This window comes from Musca domestica, unplaced genomic scaffold (assembly GCF_030504385.1).
Source record: "Musca domestica strain aabys unplaced genomic scaffold, Musca_domestica.polishedcontigs.V.1.1 1, whole genome shotgun sequence".
NCBI classification, from domain to species: domain Eukaryota; kingdom Metazoa; phylum Arthropoda; class Insecta; order Diptera; family Muscidae; genus Musca; species Musca domestica.
The window spans coordinates 31,658,712-31,679,895 of NW_026712114.1; the positions used below are offsets into that span (position 1 = coordinate 31,658,712).

The following is a 21,184-nucleotide window of genomic DNA, read 5'->3' on the forward strand; positions in this document are numbered from 1 at the left end:
TTCAGTCGCCGTCAACGCAGCCCGAAGAATAGGGAGTATTGCTACAACCCTCACTTGACCCTGCGTTCAGTCGCCGTCAACGCAGCCCGAAGAATAGGGAGTATTGCTACAACCCTCACTTGACCCTGCGTTCAGTCGCCGTCAACGCAGCCCGAAGAATAGGGAGTATTGCTACAACCCTCACTTGACCCTGCGTTCAGTCGCCGTCAACGCAGCCCGAAGAATAGGGAGTATTGCTACAACCCTCACTTGACCCTGCGTTCAGTCGCCGTCAACGCAGCCCGAAGAATAGGGAGTATTGCTACAACCCTCACTTGACCCTGCGTTCAGTCGCCGTCAACGCAGCCCGAAGAATAGGGAGTATTGCTACAACCCTCACTTGACCCTGCGTTCAGTCCAGTCCAGTCTCCACAAATAGTCAAGGCTTATTGTTTGGCTTACTAAGACTCAATTCAACCGAGGTTGCGCGCCTTTTCTTCCTCCCAATCACACTTGACTTACCAGCCATCAACAGAAGACTGATCCCGATTGTGTGAAATGCGTCTCCTTTTATACCTTTTTGGCTGGACAACGATTGTTGTTTTCTCATGACAGCAGCTGATCCCAATCTGACAGTTTTGCGTAGTTCCGCCATTTGCCACCAGGGGTTCCAATGTTGTATTTTAAGTATACTTCTTTCTACTAGGGGACGTAAGTAAAAATGGTATTTAAAATAATAATGTACCCCAAAAACGAAAGCATGACTTTTGGGCGTTACAGGGCGTTGCGTTTTTTTTACTTTGACTCCTCATGAACAACCATTAAAACATTCGAACATGACATGACAGTAATATTCCAAAAAAGAATGCCCACAACCCCATACAACTGGGGGAATATATTTATATTTATTTTCTCTATATTGACCATCCACTGGGAAAGGTGAAAATGTAGGAAAACTAGAAGACACACAGTGTTTATGAAAACAAAGTAAATGTTCAGCTGAACAACGTCGCACACACCCCCCACTCGAACTAAAGCAGTGTGCCATTGTTGAAGATCAACCCAACACCTGCAAGTCCCATAAAAATGTCTGCGAAGAAAAAAAAATAGAGAGAGAGAGAGAGCAAGCAAAACATCAACTCACATACATACATCACATTGAACTACTTTTTCAGTAGAATTTAAGTTTTCTTTTTTTTAAATAATTTTTGCGCACCAAAAATACTTTTATTCATAAAAAAAATTATATTTAAAAAAAAAAATCTCAAAATGTCTAGTTTTGCCAGCCAAACAGCAGTCATGTCTAATTTGTTTTTATTCATGGTAATGTTCAATTCTAATTTGTTGTCGTATTTTTTATGTGTTTAAAAAAACTATTTTGTGATTTTCTTTTTGAATTTCGAAAAATATATGTGTAAAAAAATATGTGAATTAACTATACGAAAGACCACAGAATTTTTCGAAATCAAATTTTTTTGCTGAGAGAAAGAGCAACTAAACGAACAAAAAATCAGTGGGAGACAGACACACATATAAAAAAAAGATAAAACATAATTAATTAAATTGGCTAATTTAAATATACGAAACAAAAAACAAAACTCAGCATAAAAATATTTGAAAATTTCGAAATATTGCCACTTAGGTGTGTGGTGATTCACCGGTATGCATAGGTATTTGGAAAGAAATTTTAATCAAAAATAATGCACATAGTGAGAACGAACCATACGCGCACTTTGAGTATGAGTTATGTGCAAATAATATCAAGTATACGCCAGCGACATTTATTTTAATTTAAGACAACGAATTTTATTTAATTTATTTTGAAAATGTAAGTTAAGGTCATTTTTATAGAAGAAGTTCTACTTTTTTAAAAGATTTTAATCCACAGAAGATGTCTGAAAAGTCTGCAATGTATAGAACTTCTCAAGAAGAAGTTGTATCTTCACCAAGAAATGCCTTTCAGATTACCTATATTGTTTGATAATCCGTGGTTAAGAAGATCCGCAGAACGTGCCTCCGAAATGCGAGCGCGTTGTGCTCTTTGCTTGAATTAGAGCGGCAAAAAAATCGAGCATATTGCTCATTTTCGAGTGAGAGTAAAATTCCTTCGAAATTGATCAGATACTTTGTTCGACTTCCTCATTTCGACTTCCACTCTAATTATTTAGGATGGGGTAACTCAAGATCATGATCGATTAAACTTTGTATTCTAGCCCTTCCCATCACAAGTCAGTTTCAACCGCGAGTAAAAACAAGCAAAATTCCAAGTTTCACTATCTAGAAAAAGCCTTCGAAAGTTCTTTTGTCAAAAGAAGATCCACAGAAGATCTTCAGCCTAAGGATCAACGATTTTCTTACAAATGAAATCTTGAGGAAGAACTTCTATCTGAGGAAGGCCTTCTAGATGGAAAAGGTATATGGTATTCTAATAAATGTAGTCTTGAGAAAGGCCTTCTAACTGTAGAGGGCCTATGTCTATGAGAATGTCTTATTTTATTTAACTCCCAATTATCTTTTATTTATGGAATATCTGCAAAAAATATCATATATCTATAACTATTCATAGATTTTTTATTTATTTTGAAAATAACTGTGTATTGTCTTCTATCTTCATCGGACTGGAGAATTTCTGTTATCGGACTTTTATACTTCAGACGATTCTCAACGTATTCTATTTAAGGAGTTCCTGAGTGATGGCTTTGAATGTATTCTGGCCTTGGAAGACTTGTAGATCTCTAACTCAGTATGGTACGTAGTGTGGTGGCCCTCTTTGAAATTGTTACAATTCATGACATTTTTTTACATTTCACAAGGACTGGACTGGACATAGAACTTGATCTTCAGCCCTGTACATACCTCTAAAAGGCCTTTTATACTGCAAAATGTGTTGTGTCCTTGGAAGATGTGTGGAAGACCCTCTGTCTACTAGAGAGGACATGTAAAAGACATTTTGTCTAGAGTAGATCTGTATACCGACCTCTATAATTAGAGCCAAATGAATGGGTATATTCGAAGCCTATAGAAAACTTGTTCTTCTTAAATATTTAACAAACGTTTGCTCAAACATTTTTCGACTTTGTATCTCCGGCCCACATGTGTTTTGGGATTCCCTCTTCAAGCTACAAGAACTTCAGTCTGGAGAAGGTATTTGACGAACAGTTTGTGTAGGGAAGACATGTCTTGAGAAGGTAAGTGAAGTATTTCCTCTTTCCTGACACTGAATTCAGGGTCAGCCTGTTTCTTTTTTTTTTTTGTATCCCCAACCATCTCTTGTTAAGGATTTTCCTTGTAAAATAAATGTTTATATTTCATATATTGTTTACAATATGCGACACAATAAGCTATATGACTATTAGGTACTAACTAATAACAATTTATGATTCATAACTATTTTTGGAATATGAAACATAACTAGGCGCCATAATTTCCGCTTTTATTTCATTAATTAATAATTATATTATAAACAAAGATTTTAATTAGGATTACTCATGAGTTAAACCAGTGGACGTATGACTAATGCATTGGGTAAAATAATGTATACGCAACGGTATTAATATAAATAATAGTAAGTATACGTAAGGGATGAGGGGGGTGTTGGAGGTCGCACCGCCCCTGTGCATATGAGAAGCTTAGATCGTAGAGTAGAATAATATTATTAAAAATATTTAGAATGTTTCAAATAATTTTTCAATATTTTTTCTATATTATCAGTTAAAGCTACAACAATGATAATTTTTCGAAAATCAGTTTTATAAGGATAAATGTTTATCGTTTCGTTTTTTTTCAAATGTATTTTGTTTGCCAGCAAGAGCCTAGCAGTTTCGGGACAACCAAATTCACAAAAAGTTTAAAAAGCTTTTTTATGGTTTCTTAGGATTTTTCTGAAAATTAATTAAGGGGAATCCCTTGAAATACAACATTTAGAAATGAACTTATGAATAATATTATTTGCTAACAAAAAACCTTCTTCGATATTGCGTTCAAAACAAAGAAACTTAAAATAAAATGAATTTATGCAAGAAATACACAACAGATTTTTTTTTTATAATGTACATGGGTATGTTGTTTGCGACAATTTTAGGCAGGTATTTGAAAGTTATTTTATTCGTATAATAATTATATTATATTGTATTTGCAAACAATGACATCTAAATTTGTAAAAAGGTTCTGCTGACAAAAAAAAATTAAACAATGCCAAAAATTATATAAATATTATGTTTAGGGTAGAAAACACAGCTATGTTTGATTCCTCCTTAAGAAGGTAATTCATAGACATTGTGGCATTTTCGTTGAATTTAATTTTATTTTTACGCCTAGTTGAATGCCGGTTTCTTCGCAGTCAAATAAATTGATATAAAAATTGTATTTTCTTAAAAAAAAACTTTAGGAGATATATTAAATCCAAGAATGTAGTGCGTATACTTATTGGTATTTTAATTATTTTTTTTACAAATATTACGTATACGCAACCATTAGCATTTTTTGTTAAAAACAGCGTGGAATACATTATTCTTTACAGTTAATTAAAATCTATAAACGAGTTTTCTACTTTAAACAAGAAAAAAAACGATTCTGCATATCCAACACAAAGGCTACAATAAATTTTGTTAAGTAAAATAATTAATAAAAGTCGTGAAGAAAGAGGCATCAACCCCACCGTTTGAACACTTTATATTATATAAAGAATGGTATTTATAATTATATGAAAAAAATTATAATAAGAACAATATTAATTTTATATAAAGTCAACCGCGAAGGGAGAGAAGAGTACTTGAACGCAATTAATGTATGTGAACCGAATAAGCAGAAAAAAGATGCCAGACAATGGCTAGATGGTTAATCATGGGCCGCCATAACAATGCATACAAAATGAAAATAAGAACAACAACGGCAACGATTTTTAACATTTCCGCATTGACAAACTGCGAAAAGGCAACCAAAATAAAGAACAGCAACCGCAACGACTATTTTCATTGATATTTGTTTCGGGGGGTAATTTTAAAACAAAAAAAGAAAACAACCAAAATATCTAAAAATACGAAAAAACGGAATTAAAGGTGAAAGCCAACTTCCTAGTACAACTACTAAAATTGACAGAAAAAAAAGAAAAGTAGAAACAAGAAACGACAAAATGAAAAATGAGCTACATATGTCACCATTGACATTTGCCAAAATAGAGGTTGTGGTGGTGGCGACAGGTAATCTGTGCAACAGCATTGAAAAACACAACATTTGTAGGTACAGCTGTTTTATTTTCTTCTGGCTTTAATTTCACCCAGATGTAGATGCAGCACATCAAAGTTAATTCGAAAAAAGGAACTATAACATAAAGTCAATCAAATGCTTTTCGATATTGCAGCGTCCAAGAGCCTTAAACTCTGTGCTCTTTTTTCGAAAATGATGAGAGCAGCCCGCGGCTGCAAGGCAATTGAGGAAATTAAAAAAAAATAAAGATCTTTTTGAAAATAAATATAGAAAACGGGGAAAAGAAAGAAATAAAAAGTGCAATGGTGAGCGATCCTAACCTACGCAGTTGAATTACAAAACAAAAAAAAAAAAAGGAAAAGGAAAAGAAAGAAAAGGGAGGGGAAAGAAAAAGTAAAAGAGCAAGTTTCTTGTTGTAATAATAATGAAAAAACAATAAAAAAATGACCCCTACAAACTTTTTCGTTTCTCATTCGAAACGATATAATAATGACAGAGAGGTCCAGAGAGAAAGAAGGAAGGCCTGTGGGAGAAAGAGATCAAACGTTGTATTTGTGGGGAGCATTTATTTTCGAAAAATATAACTATGTCAATAAAAAAAAACTTTTAAAAATTCTTGTTTAAGAGGGGCAGCCTTTACAGACTTTCCATACAGAACACATCTTGTAAGATAAGTATAAGACTTATTTCAAGCCTCCTCTATATCCAAGAGTTCTTATAGGACCTCTGTAGTAGCAGACAATATTCTTTAGAGAAAATACCTAACACTAAGAAAAAAGATAGATATAACTTTTTTAAGGCTTCTCTAGACAGAATATTCCTTCTAGAACCACTATAGACCAAAGATTTCTTAGAGGACTTCTATTAATAAGAGTAGTTTCATAGGTATGTATCGAAGACTTTTTCTACGTTTTCCAATGACTGCAATATAACAGGAAAATACAGGGTGAGATGAAAAAACTGCAACCAACTTCAGACTGCTGTCATTTCTAATCCACTCGTCCAACAGCTGTTAAAATTATTTCAGTGACAGCTTATTAAATTGTTTACAAGCGTTGAAAAGCATTTTGGTGACAATTTTCCAGAAAAAAAGTTATTCGTGATGAAATTCAAGCGTGATAGTGTGATTTCTTTATATTTGGCTGGAAAACCACAAGTGGCTAATGTTAGAGCACTCCAGCATTTAAATCTAAAAAAATCTTTTGTGTCTCGTACCATCGCTCGTTACCGTGATACTGGTAGCCTTTACCGACATCAAGGAAGTGGACGGAAGAAAACAGCAACATCAGCAGAAATGGTTCGAAAATAAAAGAAACGACATGATCGAAACCCGCGTCGCAGTGGCTGAAAAATGGCTCGTGAGCTGAACATATATTCGGCAAATATTTAAAAAAGAGCTCGGGGTAAAGCTATTGAAATTCCAAAATGTGCAAGAACTTACACCGAAACAGAAAGAAAATAGTCCCAAAAGAGCTAAAGAGTTGCTTCGCTTGGCAAAAAGTGGTGAACTGCCGAATTTGGTTTTCTCCAATGAGAAAACATTTGTTGTCCAGCAGTTTGTAAACAAACAAAACGATAGTGTTTACTTGCCAAAGAGGTCAGCTGAAAATGTGCAACTTCGGTTGCCCACCAGAACTCAAGCGCCGGTCATGGTGATGGTGTGGGCCGCCATAACAGCTGATGGTCGCTCTCCGCTTGTATTAATCGACCGTGGCATCAGAATATATAATGAATATTGTCGCGAAAATATTCTGAAAGGGTGTATTAAAGCCTTGGGCACGCAAACATTTTGGCCTTAGACCTTGGACATTCCAACTGGACTCAGCACCATCGCACTCAGCACGCGCCACCCAAGAATGGTTACAAAATGATGTTCCTCGCTTCATTTCCAGTGCACAAGACCCACCAAAATCTCTAGATACCAATTCGTTGGACTATTGTGCATTGTGGAGTATTTTGGAAAGCAAGGTTGACACTAAAATATACAAAAATGTCGATCAAGCAAGCGCTTTGCCGGGAATGGGTCAAAATACCTCAGAGCAACATTCGAGAAGCGTGTGACGGTTTCATTGGCCATCCGAAGGCCATAATTCGAGCCAAAGGTGACCAATTCGAACAAATCTAAACTTATTCTAAAATTTGATGCTATTTCCGACATTTTCTGCTTTCATTCAATAAGATTAAAAAAAGGGTTTTTTTATCTCACCCTGTATTTTTTAAAAAATCCACGTTTCTGTATCAAGAAGTCTTTAAATAAATATTTTACAAAAATCCACGATTCTGAATCCCGAATTCTTCAAATAAATATTTTCATTAAATCCATGGATTCTGTATCAATAATTCCTTCAATAAATATTTTTCAAAATCCACGATTCTTGTCCAGGAAGTCCGTAGAAAAAATATTGTTACAAAATCGACGATTTTTATATAGAAAGTTCTTAAAAACATAAATTCACGTTTCTCATCCCAAAAGTCCTTTTCTATACATAACCTTTTATGAGTCTTCCCTATATAGACAACCTTTCACAGGTCTTTTCTACATTCACTCTCTACTCTTTTTTTTTTACAGATAATGTCATTTTTTCAATACAGTCAATACTCTATAAAGGCATTCTATACAAAAAAAAAAGACATTACTCTTTTCAAAAAAACTACATTTGCTCATAATTTTTCTTTGAAGATAAAGCTATCTCTTATTTCTATCTCTCTTCCTTTGTCAAAAGTCCATATGTTCAATGTTTATGTTTCTTTATTGTGATTGGTCTATGCAACCAAAAAAACAGAAGCAGATGAGATGATTGTCATTACAGTACACATTTTCATATTAGCACGTAAGAAAGCTCTAAAGCTTTCATTGGAGAAAGTTGATCATTTACAATAGTGCTGTTAAGAGCGAAAATACTTTTAAGAGTAAAAATATTTAAATAAGACATTTCTCAATACAATGAAATATTTATGGCGGAATTGTAACATTTTCCTAAATTGATTTATTTTTAAAATCAAAGACATAAAAAATCAAAAAACTAAGAACAACAAAGTACAAAAAGCGGCATTTTGCGTATTTATGTGATTTTTATATAATTTTAATTTTTAATGATATGGGTCAGCAATTACGCGCACAATGAAATAACTTCTGGGTATTATTATGCCATTGAAGGCACAGTGACCTTTATATATATTTTGGTTTTGCATTCAAATCAAGGAACAAACAACGGAGTATTTTCAATGATAATCAGCAGTTAAGGCGTTTCGATTGATTTTGTGAATAGAAATAGAATTTTATTTAATATTGTAATTGTTGTATAATTAACCACACATTTAGAAAACATAACAATATTTTTATTCGAGAAAAGTGATCGTTTTTTTTGTTGATTTTTTTTAAATATTATCTGTTAATTTAATATAAAATGTATTTTTTTAACTTTCTTTTGTCATATTTCAGATTGATTTTCATAGCGTTTCATGTTTTCGTTTTTCTGTTTCAATTCAATCACATTATCAGCACATTTCACACAATTTACCGATTTGTTTTGCAGCTCTGTTGTTGTTGTTTTTCACGTTCCCGCTCCCGCTCCCGTTCCCGTTGTTGTGTTTGTGATTTCGGTTCAGGTCGTTCGCTTGGATTACGCCGGAATCTTTGCAACAGGCTATTGCAACCATCGGACAACAACTGTGTTACACTGGCCGCAGTAGCACTACGCATATAACGGCGCTGGGGACGTGGCTGTGCCGACGATGATAATGAAGACGTCGTCGTCGATTGCGTAGCAGCATCATTTACTTTCGACTCTTTCTCTTCCTTTTTCAATTTATTCTCTTTATCTTCGGTGGGTGTTTTGGGTGACTCGCCATCACCATTTACTATGGCAATGGCATCTTTAAGAGTGGCAAAAACATATGATCGTCTTCGCAAGGGTTTACCGCCGCCGCCATTGCCAGATGATGTTGAGGAGGAAAATTCATCATCGTTCTCTTCGATTCTAAGTTCATTAGACGAAGAGTTACTTCCGGGTTCTAGTACAGAATTTCTCTTTGTTGTCGTTGTGGTTGTTGTTGTTGGTGTTTTATTTTGATCTTTTGTGAGGAGCGGATGTTTTTCACTTTTCTCACGTTGAAAACGATTCAGAAATGCTGTAGCCATGGTTTTTCTTTAAGGCAAGTCAGAGAGCAAGAAAGTAAGGGAACTTGTTGCCGTTTTGTGTTTTTTCTTTTGAAGAGAGTTTAAGAGTAAACTAACCAAACATATGAGTAGTATATTAGGATGGCGCCGTGTATTCTGTTATTTTTTTGCAGTTTGACACTTTGTTTACATTTTTCTGGGAGTTTGTTTTTTTATGTACAGCAGACAATTTTCTATGATGTTGAAATATTTTTGTAATTTGTGTTTTTTTTTTTTAAATTCTATGCAAAATTTATTGTAAAAGTGAATCATTTCCCTCTTTGTGTTTTTTTTGTCTTATTTGTGAAATATTTTATATATTATTTTAATTTCACATAAAATATCGACATATGTTTACATACACCATGTGCGGTAATTTTATTATAAGATATTATCATAAAAAATTGATATTAAATTTTTTTCTTTGTTTATTTTAAAGACTCTTAAGGAAATAGTAATTTTAATTATTCTCAAATGGATTAGGGTTGTTCTCTTAAAGAATTTTCTTGAATATTGACCATTTGAAATATTGTCTGTCACTACAGTATAACGCTAACAAAGATTACAAATTTTAAAAATGTCTCCATCTTCAAAAATATGACATTTCTTTTAAAGCTTATGGTTGGTTATACATGTGTTTAGAGTAAGGAAGCCCTTTAAAAATAATGGGTTTTTCATGAATGTCATTAAAGTACCGAATATAGGGGGTACAGTTATATGGCGACTATACCTGAACTTGGATCTGTATGGAAAGTTCTTGGCAAGGATGTTTCCTACATACAGGGAACACAAACTGAAATTTTGTTTAAAAATATGACTAAAACCTCCAAAACACCTCAAATCTGGCGGTAATATGGGTTATATTTCTAAATATGGACCTATATGATCCCTTTCAATTCCAACAAACTCTAAGGACCTACTCTTCCACTGACGTTTTTTAAAAAACCTTTATTTTTGTATTAAAAAAAATAATTCAAATTTGAATTAAAAAACATTAAAAGTCCACAACTTATGTCTGGGAAAAACTTGAAAAATGTTTTCATAACAATTCGCGATTTTGGCCGAAAAGGCGTTAAACATATTCGTTGAAAAATTTAAGATTTTTCTCCAGAAAAAAATGTATTCAAATCCACGACCGACATCCGTCCGGAGAGACCTTTAAACATATTTTTAAAATCCAGGACTTTTGACCCGGAATTTATTGTTCAAAAAAAGAAACTAAAAACGAATTGGGAAAAAACACCCTCTTTGTCTTGGAAGACCTTAATGACTTTGTTGATATTAAATATTTTTTAAAAATCCGCAAAGTACTTAAAAATTATTTGTTGTAATGTAAAAAATTTTTTCGGGAAAACCAACAAAATTTTATTTAAAAATTTCTAAATTTTTGAATCAAATTATGATTTAAAATTTTGATTTTTGTTCCTAATTTAAGTCTGATTTATTTTGAATAGCTACACATTGGTCTTTTCAAGTAAAAGCATAACCCTTTCTTCGGAAGAAATTGTTTAATTTTCTTCAAAAAAAAAATCCTACTACAAGACCAAAGAAGTGTTAATATATCATTTACAAATCTAATTTTTTTTATTTCTAAATATTTCTCTTGACTAGAAACCTGAGAGGAATATGGAATTTATGATTTCGCATACAATTGGATATAAATGTTCGATTTTCTTCTAATTTTGCCCATATCAATATTTTTATCTGTATAAGATGAATATGAAAATGAAATACTTCGGTCGGCTATATCTGGTACCTCACGCACAATTTAAAAAATTCCAAAAATGATCATTTTAAAGTGAAGGAAATGGCACATCTTAATATATATATAATATTTATTTAGGTCCGATACGAAATGGACAAATTTGGTCCATTACTTCAAAACCTACTCTATAGAGGATCAACAATTTGAATAATTGTAACACAAGTTAAAAAAAAAATTAAAAATCGAACATTGGCTGAGGGTATGCATCTGCCTGCACAACCGAGTGACACTTTTTTATTTGTTGTTAAAAAAAATTACCAATACTCATAATATACCATATTTTTTATATGTGGCAGTATGTTTTGCCATATCTTATGAATTTCCAATAAAACTAGCACCAGATCCCAATTAATTTTATTTTTAATAAATTGCTACAATTTTTAAACTTTTTATAGATTAGATAATTGTTTCATAAATAAATATTTAAATCTCATAATCTCCAGATGGGTAAACATAGAATTCTGTTTTTTTTAGTTCAACATCAAAGAACTCATATTAAACAATCATTCAGCACTCGTTTTTAATCATGTAAATTATATTCTATCATGACCTTGCCATTTATAAATCTTTCATTTGAACAAGACGTCTGTTTGCACTATGTGCTTTTTTGTTTAATTTTTTTTTTCGCGTCCAAAGTATTTGTTTATATCATTAGGCAAATCATAAAACGTTAACACTTTTTTAGGTTTCATCTAAAGCAAATATACACACGTACATATCATTTGAACGGGAATATTCGATAAACATATAAAAAAATCATCTATGGGAGGGAGGGCACATAAAGCACCAATAAATATGTATTGCTTTTTTTTATAAAAAAAATCGTAATATTTCCCAAAATTTATGTGTGATTTGATGGTATTAGGGGAGAACTGTAAAATATAATTTTTTTTATTAAAATAAATAAATAGAAAAAAAATGTCAAATACTTTTGACATGGATAAGTTGGAAATGTTGTGGAGTTGTAAATGTGTTAAGGAAAAAATTGAGTAAAATGTGCAAGGTGGGATTTAAATTGATTTTTGAAAGATTTGGAAGGTAGAAATATCTTTTTATATAATATTATTTAAAATTTTTCATTACAAAATTATACATAAACGTAAGAAATGTCAATATTTATGGAACAAAAATGTAAAAATATTCGGAATAAAAGATTCTAAAATAAAAAATTTGCGAAACAAATAGTTTGTAAAGAATCGATGACAGCTAAAACTATTGAAAATTGTGACCAACTGTAGAAGAGGTACCAGAATGAGTTCGCTGATATATATTATCGTCACAACAGAGTTGGGTGTGTAAAATTTGAAGAGAATTGGATGCTTACTTCGCTTTCTTTAAGCGTGTTGTTTTTCAAAATATTGAACCCTATGTGGGTGAGGTACCAGAAGAAATGGTCCCATCCCTAGCATCTTTATAACAGATCTTGTGTTCATTCAAATATTGAGATGAGGTAAGTCTGAATGGAATCAGATGTTAATTTCGCGTTTTATGAGCTTCATGGATATTCAAAATTTTGTCTCTTTGTGAGGGAGGTACTGAAAATGAATAGACCGATATATTCCATATTCACAGCAGATCTTGTGTTAGCAGAAATAATGGGATATGTAAAATATGAAGTGAACCGGATGCTTATTTCGAATTTTATGATCGTTTTGGTTATCTGAAACATTGACCCCCTGATGTGTGAAATTTGAAGACGATCGGACTCTTACATCATATTTTATAAGAGTTATAATTGTGGGGAAGGTACCAGAAGGAGTTGACCGATATATTCCATCTTCACACCTGACCCTGGATTAATATTTGTCATATCCGAACTCTTTGATCTAAGTTTGATAACTATACGCTTTGAACCAAATCGGATACTTCCTTCTAGAGTTATCGTGCGCACCAGCCAGCCAGACTGGCTGATAGACGGACGGACGGAAATCGATAGATCGCCTCCAAATGTCCCAAAACGGATTTGGTCCAAAGAGACCTAGGGTCTTAAACCGTTATTTCGATGAGGCACGTTTTGGCCGTATCAAATTAAATATGCGCTCTCTAGCCATATGGCTGAGGGTAAAAAAAGCAGAATATGAAAAATTAGGTCCATACAAAGGTTTTTCATAGGTTGAAAACCAGAACAATAATTTTTATCTTATCCGTTTTTTTCAATTTCCATACATGCCAGTTTAGTAAGACGACAAAAGAGAAAACACAAAAAAAAACAATAAAGAAATCAGAAATTACTGGGGGAAAATATAGAACATTTAGGTTTCTTTTCCAGCTCAGCATTGGATATTTGATGTCTTTGGCATAGCAATTATACGCCTAGTAGTCCAATCTTTTTTATATTTACAAAAAGTATACGACCCATAACCCGAGTTCTAACAATTTCCAACTCATATCGAGTCCAAGGCACCCAAAAAAATTTACATCTCTTAGACAAAGTTGTCTCTCTTAGACAAAGTTGTCTCCCCAAGACAACTAATTGCCAAATAATTAACTTATTGCCAAACATTTAATTGTCCACTTTGCCAGCAATGAAAACAGAAAAAATATAGAACTAAAAACTGACAAGATGTCATATTTAAAATAATAGATAATTAAGTAGAAATGACAATGGTTTTGGCTATTTTCTGTGAAAACATTTTCAGATTTTGTGGGCAATGACATTGAAACAAAGAAACAAAAATATCTCAAACACAAAAAAACCCCTTTCTATATGGCTGAAATAGAATTAATATGAAATTGGTGGAAAATCGAATATAGCAAATAAATTACTATGAGAAAAGAAAAAAAAAAAAAACAAAAGAAAAGTATTTGACACTACAACAAGAAGACATCATGTAACACCCAACTAAGAGAAAGGGAGGCACGAAAGAAAAAACACAAGAAAAAATTGCCAGACACTTGTTTCTGGTATAACCTCCCTAGAGGAAAATTTACAAAATCTTGTAAGTGCACAAACTTGGCTACAATAAGGTGTATACATACTCATACACACACACACACACATATATGTATCTATTTCCGTCTAATGAATGTCGCATCTCATGTGATATTTCTTAGACACATTTTGCGACGACAAAGTCATATTTTGTTTAATTTTATTCGAAAGATGCTTGAATTTCTTTGGTATGGCAATTGGGCGGTTTCGTAGGGAAATGACTTGCTGACTATTGGCATAGGAAAAGAGCTAAACATAAATAAAAATTACGAAATTGTCTTTTTGGTAAAAAAGAAAACAAACGAAAATATACCCCCACGGGGAAAAAATAGATAAAAAAAAATTGTCATATTGCAAATTATAATAACAATAATATTTTTTTTTTCAAGATGAAAAAAAAAAAAATGTTAATAAATACAATTTATATTTATTATAAAAAAAAAAATAAAAAAAAAATCCCTAATTTAATCCTCTTAAATGGCAACAAATTTTGATTGCTCTTTTTCTGCGGTTTATTTTGATTTAGAGAGGGCATTTCACTTGGACGCAAATAGCTTGTCTTTATTTTTATTTAAAAAAAAAATTATATTAATGAAAATGAAAAAATAATAAAATTGAAATGTCTATTCATGTTTTTGTTTTACTTCTATTTCTTTGCCTAAAATTTTAGCGGAAAACAGTGATGAGGGATATATCTGTATTTAGTTATGATTTGCTTCTTTGTCTTCTTTTGTTTTCGACAATTTTCTATTGAGAAAAGCAACGAAACGAGAATGAGAAAAAAATTTATAAACATTTGCGTCAATTCTTCGGTTTGAATTGTTCGAAAAATCAAAATTCCTTTTGGGAACAGAGCAGAGGCGTTGATAATAATTGACCGGGTAAAACGAGAAAAAAAGATCTGACAATATATTTAACTTTTGTTTTATTTATATATTAAAAATGAATTTAGTCTTTGGGGTATAATAATAATTTATTTTGAATGCTATAACCATTAGAAAAAAACACACAAGATTTATGAGCAAAAGATGGACAAAAATAAATAAAATGAAATTTAAAAAAAAAACAAAATTAATTGTGGAAACCAAAATGAGGGATAAAATGTGATTTTCTTCTGATCCTTTATAATATTTAACATTTGTTTAAATTGACTATGGGTTGGTACAAATTCTGAGGTTTAAATTATCAGACCTTTTTTAGATTTATTTCATATACCAAGAATTATGAAATTTTTTTATGATACCTATACACATTTTACACATTTGGTTTGTTCTGAGATTTTTCCTAATTAAATATGATGTAAATATTCTATTCTTCCTTTAAAACTTTCCACAAAAAAAGTATTTTATAATCGTTTTGGTTATTCACGTGTTGGCCGTATCAAATGATATATACCCTCTCTAGCCAAATGACTGAGGGTACAAAAATAATATCACTTTTTCAATAATAGATTCAAAAAAAATTAGTTATTTCTACTCCATAAAAAGCCAAGATTTTCCTAAAATATATTATTATATTATATTCTCTACCATTTATGGTATTGTCATTCCGTTTCTAAAATTGTTTCTCATTCCGTTTCTAACTTCTCGAATTTCAGGCATTTTAATTAACATTTAACAAGCGTTTTTCTCGAAACTATATTTTTGGAAATTTGAAACTCATTGAGTAATTAAGACACATATTTATGCATTTTTGTTTTATAGTCTGAATTCTGTTTTTATAGTTTAATTATATTTTTCTTATAAATACCTTTCTTATGTTAAAATTTTTCCATTTCAAAACAAAAAAAAAAAAAATTCTTATTAATTTATTTGCTAAAAATACCCCACAAAAATTCATTAATATTCAAAATAACATTTTCCCTGTCACTTTATAAATTTTTCGGCTTGCAAAATTGTTTTTTTTTTGAATACTGATTATTGCCCAATAGATTGTAAATAATCTCAAATGGCTTGTTGATGTTGAATTTTGGTTCAACAACAATTTCTTATTGGCCAAATAATAATTATTACACTTTAGAGAAAATATTTTACAAAAATCTTCTAAACACACCAGGCAGATGTTCGATTTTAATAACTATGTGCAAGCAGCACAATAATTGTTATTGATTTATTGCGAATCTACGCATTTCACCTAAGAACAAAAACAACAAATATTTTTTTGGCACAAGCAAAACAATTGTGTGAGTGTGAATCATATCCGAAAATGCAACGTCGTAATGAGGTAACGATTTGATATTGTTTTGAAAGAATTGTGGGGAAATTTTTGAAATTATTTTGCCAACAAATTTTGAATAATTTCCATGAAACGCAAACCCTCTTATTTTGAAATATTATTTGAGAAAATTACTTGGCTAAAAAATTGTTTTTTTTTTTTTGAGAATTTTCGAGAAAATAAGTTATTCGTGATGGAATTCAAGCGTGACAGTGTGACTCTTTTATATTTGGCTGGAAAACCACAAGTGGCTATTGTTAGATCACTCCAGCATTTCAATGTAAATAATTCTTTTGTGTCTCGTACCATCGCTCGTTGCTCGACGTCAAGGAAGTGGACTGAAGAAAACAGCCACATTATGAAAACAGCAACATTAGCAGAAATGATTCGAAAAGTAAAGAAGCGACTCGAAACCCGCGTCGCTGTGGCCCAAAAAAATGGCTCGTGAGCTGAACATATCACAATATTCCATTCGGCAAATATTGAAAAATGAGCTCGGGGTAAAGACATTGAAATTCCAAAAAGTGCAAGAACTTACACCGCAACGGAAAGAAAATAGACTCAAAAGAGCTAAATAGCTGCTTCGTTTGTCCGAAAGTGGTAAACTGCCGAATTCGGATTTCTCCGATGAGAAAACATTCGTTGTCCAGCAGTTTGTAAACAAACTTAATTATCGTGTTTACTTGCCAAAGAGGCATCAGAATAAATGCCGATTATTATAGCGAAAATATTCTCGAGGGGTATTAAAGCCTTGGGCACGCAAACATTTTGGCCGCAGACCTTGAACATTCCAACAGGACTCAGCACGCCCCAACCAAGAATGTTTACAAAATGAGGTACCTAGCTTCTTTTCCAGCGCACAGTGGCCACCAAAATCTTCAGATACCAATCCGTTGGACTATTGTGTCTGGAGTACTTGTGTGAAGTGTCGATCACCTCAAGCAAGCGCTTCGCCGGAAATGGGCCAAAATACCGCAGAGCAACATTCGGGCAGCGTGTGACGGCTTCATTGGCCGTTTGAAGGCCATAATTCCTGCCAAAGGTGACAAATCGAAATTAATTCTAAAACTTGATGCTATTTCCGACATTTTTGCTATCATTCAATAAAAGTCGGTCATGTTGATATATTCCAAATATCAAAATTTCATATATGGTTCAAATACTCTTTTCAGTTATCCAAGGGGAATGAGAAAAATAAATTAATAGAATTCTATCTTCTAATTTATATTGGAGGTTACAATTTCAGATTATTGTATTTGTTATAATAACATTATCATTAAATTGTTGAGGTATGGAACGATGTATGTAAACATATTCAATTTTTATTTTTTTTTAATTAAAAAAAAATATTATTTTGTATTTGATAGAATTCTCTTTTTGAATTTTCAAATAAATTGTAAAATTTTGCATTTTCACAGATTAAAAATAAAAAAGACGGCATTGATATATTTTTTTTTTTTTCCGTTTCACTTAAAAGAAAATGATTCACTTTTCAACAACTAAGTAGTAGAATATTGTCGTCATTGATAAATATTTATATAATTGTGCAATTTTTGCATTTATTTATTTTCTTTTTGGTTTTTTTTTTTTTGCTTCTGGTGACACAAGGTATTGAAAACAAAAACACATGCATTTTAAATAGAATTCAGATTTTTCTCCAAAAACAAACATAATAATTGTATTCACAATTCATTGCACTATTTTCTGCATCAGAAAACAAAATATGATTCATTTTTGAAAAATGTTAATAAAAAAAAAAAATATTTCAAATGGTACATTTGATTTGCAACAAAAAATATGGTTGGGAATGCACAAAAAACAAATGCACTGCACTAATGCATCACGGCGTGTTAATGTCGGCAATAATTATCAGATTATAGAGAGAAAATAAACGAAGAAATTCCGCAATGCAAACATTTTTTGGGGCCATGTTTTGTATATTCAAAATTTCCGCGATCACGAGATAGTATTATTTACCAACACTTCAAATTTTTAATTACATAAATATATATAATTTTATTTCATTAAAATTCTTTATTTTATTTAAATTTTTTATTTTATTTGAAAAAAAAAACAATTTTTTAATATTAACTATAAATTTTTCTTTTATCTTCACAAAAAAATTTTGCCTGTTCGTTTCGTACGTATTTACGAATGTATACACGTTTTACACAATACTAAAATCATAAAAAATTTTCTTGTTTCGTTTTCATACCGAAATTGAGATCAAATTGGCAAAAGAACAAAATTTTCTTCATGTTTTTTGTTTGCTTTTTGTGGCCACAAACCAGAAAAAATATTTCAATCTCTTGCGCAAATCATTAGAATTTTAATAGCACTACCATTTTGTGTGTTGTGTTTTTGGGGTAAATATCTTAATTGCAAAGGATCTCTTTTTATCGGAAGAGCGCAGTGGCTAGCTACTCTTTGATAAACAAAACAAAGGGAGATCGCTCTCTCTTAACGGGGAAACACTTTGTGTGTGTGTAGCAAAATTTGCACAATCAGAGAGTATTGAAGAGTAGAGAGTAGAGAAAACATCAAAAATAATGTAAAACAGTAGGATCATTCGGCGTAAGTTAAAACCGATATATTTCAAATGATTTTAAACGTGAATGTTGTCTATAATCATTAAATAAACAAAATATAAAAAAAATATATAAAATATATTAACACAGGTTTTTTGATGAGTTGAAAAAGTAAAGAGAAAAAGAGAAAGAAACGGTGAGTGAGCTCTTTTCGTGGAGAAGGGCTGGTAAAAGTCTCTTCTCACAAAATTAACCTCTGCATAATGGGAGAGTAATTGGGTAAGGAATTTTAAGAAGTAAGGAAAAACAAACTAGGGGCTTTGGAGGGTGTTTTATGTCAGAGACTATTTAAGAGGAATGTAATAGTAGTTCGTTTATCTTAATCATAGATGTAATCGTCGTGAAGTATGCACGCTAGCGTTGATGTCTCTGATTCTCCGTCATAAGTAGAAAATCAATAAATTATTATTTCTTACAATTTATTTCATCTATTTTTCAAGTATTTTCAATATTTAATCTATTTTTCAAGAACCAGGATGCAAATAGTAGTGGTTTTTTTGAATATTTTTTTTTCAAGGACCAATAGATCAAAAATTTTTCTATGACCAGGAGATTAATAGGCATACAATTTTTAAACTATTTTTTTAGGGACAAAGAGAGCAATTCTCGGAGATTTGTTAAACTAAATTTGTGAAGAAGCAAATGATAAATATTTGTGGATTTTTAAATTAGTTTAACAAGTAATCGTCGTGGATTTTTTAAATCATTTTTTCACGGGCTACCGGACCAACAATCGTGGACTAAATATTTTTTTTCAAGGACTACCAGACCAAAAATTGTGGATTTTTAAACAAATATATTTAAGGACCAGGAGATTAAAAATCGTGGATTTTTTAAATAATTTTTCAAGGACTACCAGAACAGTAATCATGGGCTTTTTAAAACATTTTTTTTTCAAGGACTACCGGAGCAACAATCGTAATTGTTTCAATTAATAAGAGACTAACAATCGTGGAATTTTGAAAAATTTGTTTTCAAGGACTACCAAACCAACAATTATGGATCTTTAAAATAATTTTTTCAAGGACTACCACACTGACAATATATGGTTTTTAAGTAATTTTTTCAAGGACTCTACCAGACCAACAATCGTGGATTTTTAAAGAAATATATTTATGGACCAGGAGATCAAAAATTGTGGATTTTATAACATATTATTGTCAAGGACTAACATGGATTGAAGAAATTCAATTTAGACAAGATCTCTTCTATTTATAGTACTTATATATAATTGATCATTTTTTATCTTTTAAGGTTTTATATCAAATGAAGACACAAAAACCCTTGAGAAGATCGCCTATCTCTATAAGACCTCTTGAGTGTCTTCCATCATAAACAGTCATTATAATGATATTCTATATATATTCAATATATCCTATATATTTCCCGACATTTTGCAGCCGTTAGAAACTTCTTCTTTCATTAGCAAACAGATATTTAACATTTCTATATTGTTTTGATTTGCAAACATAGAAAAACATTTAGCGATAATGAAGACCATCGTGATTTCATTGTTTTTCATCAGAAGAAATAAATAAAAAAAGCTCAGTAATTGCAAAATAATTGTTTACTTTGAAAATATGTGTTTTTATATATATTCTTTGATGAACATTTTTTTATTTAATGAATTAAAGAATTCCACGGGAAAATAACTTTTTGATAAAAAAAATCTAATATATTTATATTTCCTTGCAATATTTAACGTCATTGTGAAAATATTGCATGGCAATAAATTTATATTTGAAAAAAAAAAAAAAAAAAATCTAAAAATAAACTAAACGGAAAAGTGGAAATATTAGAAATTTGTTGAGGATTTTTTTTAAATTGAAATCTGTTTCAATAAAAAAAAAAAAAAAAAAAAAAAAACACATACATGGTGAGATGAAAAAACTGCAACCAACTTCAGACTGCTGTCATTTCCAGTGACAGCTCATTATATTGTTTACATTACATTTTGGTGGGAATATTCCAGAATTCGTAATGGAATTCAAGCGCGTGTGATTTCTTTATATTTGGCTGACCGTAATTCGTGCCAAAATTATGACGTTTGACTTTGTTGCAGGTTTTTTATCTTACCCTGTAGATATATTAAATATTTTTATTGAATTGAATTAATTTTTTCTTTGGTTACCGAGGTCATTTGCATCAACTTCACCCATTTTTCTTTCTTCTAAACAAAGATATGTCTATTTTCTTGGGTTTCTTCAATCCGACCCTGACCTGATTATGTTTGAAAACACCAACAACAATCTAAACTATTAAGAAAATGCATACAATCACGCCACATGAATATCCAAACAAGAACTAATAACTAAATTTAAAAATAAGAATCAAAACTTTTT

General features: G+C 31.4%; 1 protein-coding gene across 10 annotated transcripts in view; it reads right to left on the bottom strand.

Annotated features, from left to right (window-relative positions):
* The window catches only part of LOC101889233 (darkener of apricot like), a 259,798-nt gene that overhangs the window by 31,713 nt on the left and 206,901 nt on the right, over positions 1–21,184 (bottom strand). Inside the window, exon 1 of one of the 10 annotated variants that reach the window (XM_059121624.1) lies at positions 8,706–9,486. The exons of 7 other annotated variants lie outside the window; for them this stretch is intronic. In XM_059121624.1, the coding sequence (XP_058977607.1) occupies positions 8,706–9,325 (620 nt within the window). In that variant the 5' untranslated portion in view covers positions 9,326–9,486. Of the gene's footprint in view, positions 1–8,705; positions 9,487–21,184 lie in introns of those variants that run through there. 2 more of the 10 variants (XM_059121622.1, XM_059121646.1) reach the window with 2 other exon arrangements.